The sequence below is a fragment of the Rosa chinensis genome, chromosome 2 (assembly GCF_002994745.2).
Source record: "Rosa chinensis cultivar Old Blush chromosome 2, RchiOBHm-V2, whole genome shotgun sequence".
Lineage (NCBI taxonomy): Eukaryota > Viridiplantae > Streptophyta > Magnoliopsida > Rosales > Rosaceae > Rosa > Rosa chinensis.
Window position 1 is genome coordinate 4481263 of NC_037089.1, and position 10036 is coordinate 4491298.

Below are 10036 nucleotides of genomic sequence, written 5' to 3' on the forward strand. Positions count from 1 at the left end.
CTGTGGCCACTCCCATCTATAACTCTCCATTGCTCTAAATCACCATAACCCAATCACTGTGCTGCTGTGCACATTATAATAATTTACAGTTCTTCACTTTGTGGGAATTATAAAAGATTGTAATATCATCTATGTGGCTTTTTTCCTGGCGTTGATGCTAAAATAGAATAAAGTCTCTGTTTTCAGTTATGGGTCTTTTTTAGACTTTCATCAAACATGTAATAGGCAAAAATGGTGTTCATAAGAAAATTTGGGCAAAATTGATCAGAAACAAAACAGTAACAAAAACCAGAAATTCAATTCAACAACAACATCAAAGTTCATTGATTTCATGTAACCCATCAGAAATTAGCCTATACATCCTTCCTTCTTACTTTTTTTACAGCCTAAACGTCATTCTCAGATTATGTTCATCACAGAAACCCTAACCCCAAACACAGATCTTATTTGCCGACTTTGCCCCTGAGCTTGACCTCCAGAGCCCTCTCCATCTTCGCCAGGACCGCCTGGTTCGGCACGGCCTTCCCGTTCTCGTACTCCTGAACCACCTTAGGAAGCTCGTTGATCCGCTTGGCTAGGTCGGCCTGGCTCATCTTCTTCTCCAGCCGCGCCTTCTGAATCGCATGCCTCACATCCGCCGAGACCCGGTCCAGCGCCGCCGGCTCGGCCGCCTCGTCCAGCTTCTTCACGCTCACGGCCGGAGCCGCCTTCTTGTTATGGCCGGCGTCGGACTTCTTGATCGTCTGGACCGGCGCGCCGGTCCGGAGGGCCTGGTTCACCACCTTGGGCTTGCGGAGGTCTTGCGGCTTTGGCTTGGCCTTGTGGATCACCACCGGCTCCCAGTCCTGAGTCAGAGCTCCGGCGAATCGGTTCGGCATGATAGGAAAACTTTGATCGGAAAACTTGAAAAAGACTAAAAGAGAGGAAGGCTTTGGATTCTGTGGATTTAGGAGAGGTGGTTGTTGCCGAGAGAAATTAATGGTGGCAATGAAGGGTACAACAAACGCTTTATATAGGGAAGAGGGTGAGAGAGCATCTCGAAAGTTCTCAAACGTTCTTTTCTAGATGTAGCTGACAGCGTGGCTGTGTAAAAATATCTATGGGCTCCGTATGCAACGTGGCGGGGCATCAGGTTCTGGAAGCTTATGCGACGTCGTTTGGTGTAGTGGAAAGGTAAAGGTGATTGCTTGGGCCAAATCAAATCACAGCGGCAGAATAACAGCGTGGCAGCCACGAGGGTTACCCAGAGGGCAAGAAGGTAGATTCGGTGGTGGGGGTTCGAGCTCTAAATATTCACAAGTCCCTCGTTTGTGGGATTCCACGTGATGTTCACGGTCCTGAGAATCTAGGTTCTAGTTCATTACGAGACCCAAAAGTTAAATACATGCAAGCTTTTAAGGTGGAAAACGTTGGGTCTGCGACTCTTACGTGATAGGGATATTTTCCATTTGCCCGAGTACTAGCGAAAGTTGTCCAATTACACAACTCTTTGCTGTGAAAAGACATTGATGTCCTTTTCTTTTTTAGGAGTTCCTTGCTTGTCCCATGCTGAATGTTATTTTGACTTTTTCTTGCCTCTTGCCTCTTGGATCACTGCTTCGTTTCTTCTTGCCAGTTGCTGAGAATACTATGTTGAGCTGTTCATCTTGATCTTCTTGGTTGAGAAATGAACTTCTTGAAAAGTGTGAAATAGATCTCCATGCTTGAGTCTTATCTTCTATGTTGATGTAGTGAGATGATCGTCAAGCCTCCATCATGTTTTCAATGTTATGGAGTTCTTCATCATCGAGATTATTCCAGTAATCAGCATCACTTTCTCTCACTTGTCGTCTCTCATGCTCTTCTTTATACAATAAATCATATACTTCTTTAGTGGTTGTGCTCATATCAACAGTGTATAGCTCTCCTGGTCGTGGTACACCATGCAGGTGTTATCTGGTGTAGAGATTTAAAGCATTGGCTTGGTAGATTAATTGCAGATGAGTATCATCAAAGAAATCATCTACTACAAGCTGGGCTGCACGAAATTTATGAATATCTTCCAGTGTTGGTGCCACACCAATTGTTGATAATGGAGGTGGTTCTATATAATTACGAAGTGATATGATGATTAGGTGTCTGGCTTTATCATGATATAGACTGGTTCTACGAGGATATGAAGGAATGCTGATTATTTCTAATCGGATAGTACTATAACCTAATCCTATACTTCCCCATTGCTTAAGATAATGAGTTATAGCATACTTAAGGTGATAGGAGAATGACTCTATATGATGTTCATTTTGGACATAAAGACTTTTTAACACTCCATGTTCCATTAGAAAACCTGGAGTAACTCTAACTCTACGATTATCATGCTCAATGTACATTTCACCAAAGTCTCTCATATTAATAGTAGCTAATAGAATATGAAATCGTGCTTTTTCTTCAGGGTGAGAAAATGTATCATGACAAATGACTCCTATACCAGGTTGAGGATGAGATATAAGATTAAAGAGAAAATTCTGGATAGCTACTTGAAGGGAAAGATGCTTATCATGCTGTAACTTGAAGATTTTATCTTTACAATCATGAGGTAAATACGAAAACCTTTCTTTTGCTAGGGCTTGTAAAAAGTAGGGATTTTTTGTTTCTTTTTCTAACAGAGATGCAGGCCAACTACTTTCATGCTGAATAAACTCAACTATTTTTTGATAATTTATATTTAGTGTACGAAAATGAGTAACTACTGTATCATGCTCGTTTTGCAAATTATGATACAATGTATTCAGATTATCATGCTGTGCTTTAAGGTAATTATATTGTGGCTGGAGTCTAGCATGCTGTGCTCTTAACTTAGGATATTCTTCTTGATATCTAGCGAGATCACAGTTATTGGCCGAAAACTCTTGCTCAAGTGCTCTAATTAACTTTTCTTGACCCCTTCTCATCTCTATGGTATTTATTCTAATATTCCAAAAATTATCTAATAAAACTTGTTGTCTAGGCGATAATGATGCTGTACTTTTATATCTAAAGAGTGGATTTCTAATTTCTTGCACAGTGTAGCCATTAAAGTTATAACTAATATTTGCTGATCTTGCTGTCATGCTTAGTGGATTACCACTTTGAGGTGGTACACCACTTTATGCTCTTTGAGTACTAGAAGATGAAGGCCTGAAAAAGTCCATACCTGTCAAAGAAGAAGCCGAGATAAGATATCTACAAGTGTATTATCAGCTCCTTTTATATGCTCAAATTGTGGCCTAAATCCATTTCCTGTAATACAATCTATAAAATTGACCCATCTTCTGGCTGCTTGTTTATTAGTAGTGATTTTATTATAATGAGAAACAATATTTTGACAATAAGTTCTAATTGTAAATATTTCATTATGTAAGAATAAAGAAAATGCTTCTAAAGAATTAATTATGCCTAATATTTCTAAATCTGTGGCTGGTAATCGAGATTGTATATCACTAAATTTACCTGATGCATATCTACAAATTTGCTCATCAGACTTTGGTAATTCTTTAAACTTTTTCTGATATAAAATTCATGCCCAACCTAATGCTGATGCATATGTTTCTACTATTTTGTAACTACTGTCTAATGGTAGTGCTAAAGGTTTAAGTTGTGTAATTTCTTGTTTAATTTGCTGAACTAACTTAATATCTTCTGTATTAAAGTATTTCTGACCTGTTTTGCTAGTCTTACTATGTAAAACTGCTATTTTTCTTCCTAAATCTGGGATGAAACTTCTAGCATAATTTAATAATCCTAAAAATGCTTGTAACTGCTTTTTATCCTCTAATCGATCTGGAAATTCTATAACCTTCTTAGTTATATGTTCCTGCAATTGAATAGTTCCTGACTTAATATATATTCCTAAAAACTCTATATCTTGTTTTTCTAAGTCTATTTTATTTTTACTAATAATGATACCATTATCTATAAACTCTTGCAAGATTATTTCTAAGTGTTTTCTATGTTCATTTCTATTTTTGCTTTGTATAAGTATATCATCTACATATACACTACAAAAACTATCATACTTCTTCAAAAGTTGATCCATTTTTCTTTGAAAAATAGAAGGTGCATTTTTCAATCCAAATGGCATGACTAACCATTCAAAGTGTCCTTCTGGACAAGTGAAGGCTGTCCATTCTATTGATTCTTCAGCTAATCTAATTTGCCAAAAACCTGATTTACAATCAAATTTACTAAAGTATTTACTCTCTTGAATCTTATTTATTAACTCATCTTTATTAGGTAATTTATAACTATCTTCATACGTATTGTCATTTAGTCTCCTATAATTATAAACTATTCTAGCTTTACCTCTTTTTAGTTCAGAATGCTTTCGAACTACAAAGGCTGCTGACCTATGTCTAGATTTAGAAGGTCTAATTACTTTAAGGTTTAATAACTCTTTTATTTGCTGCTCAAATTCTTGTTTATCCAATAAATTACAAGGCATATCTGCTGTTTTAATAGTTAAATCTGGGTTAATTATATCTAATTTTGCTAAAATCTTATTTTTATTCCAATGTAGTTGGGGATCTTCTCCTATGATTCGAGTTTGTTCTGCTAATTGTAATAATTCTTCTAATGTTTTAGGTCTACCTATTTGTTTTAGTTCTACTAGAGCTATTTCTCCTATGTTTGGATACTCAAGTTCAAAGATTGATTCATCATATTCTATACTATTCTGCTCATCGACATTGTTATCTAGATTTTCTTCTTCTCTAAAGTTATTTTCTCTTGACTCTTCTATGCTAATGCTATTATAAGCTTCTATCAAATTACTTTGATTAGTTGTAGTTATACCTTTCTTAAAGAAAGTTATATCCGGAGGTATATACAAAATTCCTTGTAAGCTTTTAAGAAAGTTTAATCCTAAGATAAATTGATAAGATCCTACGGGTGATATAAATGTTAAAGGTAAAGTAAATAATTGTCTTTCTATCTTTATAGGTATATTAGTCATACAATGTGTTAAGTATACAGTTCTAGTATCGAATTGTGATACTCTAACTGGTTTAACTAGTTTTTGCCTAAATTGTGTTGGGACTAACTCTTCCTTTATGACACTCTTAGTGCTACCTGTATCTATCATACCTACTGTTTGAATCTTATGTTCTTTAGATAATTCTAACTCACAATTAATAGTTATTAAAGAACTAGTTTTCTGATTTTCTCCAATGTTTTGCATATTAATTTCTTCATCCTCTATTGAATTTAGCTCTAATGTTTCATTAGTATAACAAGGTTTACAAAATATTATCTTGCTTGTATAATATTTCTCAGCTACTACTTTCTTACATTTACTACATTCTTGAGGCCAACCTAAATTAACATATTGAAATTCTTCTTGTTCTTCCTCAAACATACATATATTTTCATCTAGTTCACTATCTGAATTACTAGAGTAATCTGACTCTAATTCTGATTCGGATAACATATCTATGCTATTTATGCTATAAATGCTTTCACTATCACTTAAGTTGTCTAAGCTATATATTGACTCTAAGTCTTCATCTTCTTCTAATTTAAATTGCTCAATTAATTGTACTTTTTCTCTAGGTTGTTTTCCTAACTTAGGACATTTAGGTCTAATGTGTCCTACTTCACCACAAAAATAACATTTACAAGTACTTTTATCTTTTGGTGCTTTGTATTTTCTAATCCAAGGTTTATTGGTTGTTTTCCTAAAGTGCTTAGGAATGTATTTTCTCTTCCTAAAGGTTCTTGAAGGTTGTATGTCAAAGGTCTTATGTTGCTTATATGATCTATACTTCTTCCTATAGCTCTTTCTATATGGTCTAATTTTCTTATTATACTTATCTTTCCTATGACAACCATATTGCTTAGGTGAATCTATGTTCTTACAACTCATGTAAAATTGTTTTCTAATTTGTCTCTTTGCTTTTAGTTGTGTACATTCTTCTCTTAATATATCATATACATGTTGTGTTCTAGGTCCTATTGCTATATCATCTTTTCTAGGGTGTTTTTGCCATTCTCTCCATATTTTTTCTCCTATTGGTCCTTTAATTTTAGTCATATATGTATTTAATAAATTTATGTCATTAATCCTACCTGTTCTTCCTAAATATTTAAAGAAATCTGTAGTATATTCTCCTATGTATTGCAAATCACAAATTTGTAATTGCTCTAAATTTCTTATTGCTCTAATTTGTTCTTGTTCGTTTCTACCATCTAACCTATTATGATCTAAAAACTCATACTTAATAAGTTTAACAAAAGTATCTATATTAAAAGTTTCTTTTGCTGCTTGATGTTGTTGTGGATTTTTTACTTTCCATGCTTGAAAGAAATCAAATACCATTCCATCTAAAGTATGTTCAAAATAATCTAACATATCAGTTGTATTACTAAATTCTAACATGATTGCCGCATGTACACATTCTTTCTCCCATCTTTCTATTGTTTTTTCCCAATCTTGTGGGTCTACATGATCTATGTTTAATATATTTCCTGCTAAGTTTACATGTTCTATTCCTGAATAAGGTATTCTATTTCTTCTAGGTCTAGTTTCTTCATAATCATAAGTTCTACTATTTTCTGCATAATGTTCTCTAGTTGGTCTTATATTTTGTTGATCGGTTCTACCTACTCTTGGTTCAGTATGGATTCCTGAAGTTCCTGTTGAACTAGTTTCTTCTACAGGCATACATTCTACTTCTATTAACATATTGTTATATTCTTTTTCTCCTAAAATATGTTCTAATCCTATTTTTAATATTAATTGCTTCAGTTCCTCATCATTTAGTCTATGTAATCCTAATTCATAAGTTTTATATTTTTCTAAGTATTGTTCTTCACTCAAATTATCTATGTCTTCTATTAATTTATCTACTATGTTATCAAAATTATGTTCAATCATATTGATTTCTAAATTATCAAAAGCCATATTAATTTCTGCTTCACTTTCTAAGTCGTCTACATTTTCTATTTGTCTATAATTGCTAAACCTTACTGATGCTTCTCCTAAGTGATTTTCAAAAATTTGTGCTTTATCAGGTTGTTTATTTTTTGATCCATGTAAATTAGGTAATAACCATTGAGTTCCTTCTAAAAAACTATTATCTACTGGTTTTGCTTCAATCATATTAACATGTTTACTTCCAAAAGTTTGTACTAAGTTTTGGAATTCAACATTAAACTTATAGTTAAATTTGTCTGACACTTTTCCTACATACATTAAACTAACACTTAAGTTTTTAAAATCGCCTTTTATATTATAATTTTTTGTTCTAATGCTTACCTTAATATATTTACTAAATTCTTTAATATTCATTACATAATTTGGAATGCAACCTATAATTGCTAAGTTTGTGCTAAGGTCTACTTCAGCTGTTGCTATGGCTGCTTGTTGGTGATTATCCCATCTATCATCATATATGTATACTAATGCTTTAGTTCCTACTTGTGCTCTAGTTAATCCTGCTATTCCGATTAATATAGTTCCTATATGAATTTGTGAATAGTTTGATTTTCTAAGTTGTTCTATTGCCGAATTACTAAGTAAATTTAGTATAACTTCTTTATCTATGCAACTTATTTCATATTGACTTATGCTACTTACTATGCTATTTCTATTTTCAAATCTTCCTAATTGATATAAATTATGTCTATTTCTTTGTGATCTTAAAAATCCATTTCTAAGAAAGTCTTGTGCCTCCTCTTCACTAGGATATATATCTTCCGTTCTTACTATTTCTTTTCCTTTTCTTCTAAAGAGTTCCATTTGCTATTATCAAAAGGGTCTATTTTTCTTTTTCTTATATTGCTTGTGCCTAATGTTAAATTTTCTAATTTAGTAACTAATGATGGTAGTAATGATGCTGATGTGCTATTTAAAAGTTGATTAATTTCTGCTATTTGTTCTTCTATGTGATCTATTTTTTCTGCTAAATTTATTATCAATTGGATAATAATATTATTTTGCCTTATGGGAATATTATTACTAGGAACACTTGTTGTAAAGTCTGAAAATCCTATTGGTTCTTCTTCTAACTCACTAACTTTTTTTAATGCTTTGATGTAATTATTATTATTTCTAGAATCATTCATTAAATTAATAATCTATCTATTTTACTATGCAATTTTTCTATTTGCTCTGTTAATTCTTTTTGTACTAATTTAATTTTCTGTACTTCTATTTTCAGCTGTTCTACAATTTCTAAGGACTGCAATTCTACTTGCTTCGGCTTATTGTCAATGATGTCTACAAGCTCTTTTATTTCTTTTCTACTAGGAAACCTTTGTATATTTCTATTATTATCTTCTAGTTGTGATTGTATAAAACTTAAATTTTGTCTAATTATTTGTAGGGAATTTTTCTGAAAATAATCTAATACTTGCTGTAATTTCTGATTATACTGACTATGTTCTAATTTTATACTTTCTGCTTGGCTAATTATAAGGTCTATGACACTATTAATTAGTGGATGTTCTTCACTATGCAAAATATGCTTATTATTCTTATGTGGAAAATAACAAACTAAAGTATTCTGATCTAGAGTGATCTTACGTTTTTGATGCTCTGTAATCTCTAAATTAAGATAATCTATCATAAAACAACAACAGATTTAAATATATGTAACAAACAGTTTAGATTTCAAGATAACGGAATCGTCTATTGGCCTCCAATAGTCGTCTATTGCCCCCCAATACAGGGTCGGATTGTACTGACTCTTAATTACAGGTTCAAATTTTTCTTGTTTTCTTACTAGGTGTGTTTATGACTTCTGTCCTCAAGGTACTTTACTGATATAACTATACTATTATAATGCTAAACTAGGCTCTGATACAAGATTTAAGGAGGTCTGTCCTAACTACACATATGCCAAAACATCTATTAAAGATTGAGTCTTGAACATGGACAAGAGCTTAAAACTGCATACAAAGCCAACCTATTGGGCCAAACAAGAGCAGAAACAGAGGTTCTTAGACTCAGAGGTTCCCTGACTAATTTTATTAGTTATCTTGGCATGCAAGTTAATTAAAACAGGAATCCTTAAAGATAATATGATCGTCCGTTTAGCAATATAATAGCATAATTATCTCAGTGTTTCCCTATTTTGGACTAGAAGTCTACTAAGAAAACCGGAAAATAAAAAGTAAGATGAACCTACTTGAACGTGCTAGTACAAACTGTACAGTCTTCTATGGAGTTGTAACAGAAAACACTGGTTGAATGCTAGTTTGCTTCACACGAACATGAATAAAGTGTCACCACAGCTACTGCTAATCATGAACAGCTACTGCTCCATATTACAGCTACAAATTATTGTTGTGGGTTATGTATGGATGATTGTGGTGTTAATAAGTAGAAAGTATATGAACAGATGATATTATGAACAAAGGGCTTTATTGATACTGAAAGTGTTTACAAAGGAAAGCAATGGGTACTGAGATTTTTTCTTCTCTAACGTACTCCATCTGCTATCTATTTTACATCTTATACTAGTCTTCAGCTAGCTTTGTACAAACTCCACCGTAAGGTGGTGATTCCAGAGAACAAGTGGAAGAAGCATGCAAGTATGGACGACTTGTCATGCATAACTAGACAAAGAAACATGCAAAAAAGAACAAAATTTTTCTACAACTCTTTACACAAGGAGCTACCCAACAACTGTACATGCAGAAGTCTACAAAAACAAAAGTTGCAACAGACTTTGAGAATATAAAACAAAGACACTCATGTGATGGGTATAGACAAGAAAGGTTACAGCTATGATGTCCATTTCCGGCATTTTGAAAATAGTTTGGGTGAGTGGGAATGACCCCCCTTGGTAAATGGGTGAACGGGCATTTCCCCTACGTGATAATTGACGCTGGATTCAGATGTTAATTCAGTTCTTACGGGCCACAGATGGTTCATAACGTTCCCGGATCGGTGGGCTATCTCTCTCATCACGAGACCCGACCGTCTAATACATGTAAGCTTTCAAGGTTGGAAAACCTTGGACCATTCCGCATTGCTCTCACATGGTAATTAGTTCTGGACTCAGATGTTAGTTGAGTT

General features: G+C 33.5%; 1 protein-coding gene across 1 annotated transcript; it reads right to left on the reverse strand.

Annotated features, from left to right (window-relative positions):
• Nucleotides 1-271: 271 nt before the first annotated feature.
• Nucleotides 272-988, reverse strand: LOC112190150 (multiprotein-bridging factor 1c). The gene has a single exon (XM_024329566.2). The coding sequence runs from the start codon at nt 876-878 to the stop codon at nt 444-446; it is 435 nt and encodes a 144-aa protein (XP_024185334.1). The 5' UTR covers nt 879-988; the 3' UTR covers nt 272-443.
• Nucleotides 989-10036: the final 9048 nt, after the last annotated feature.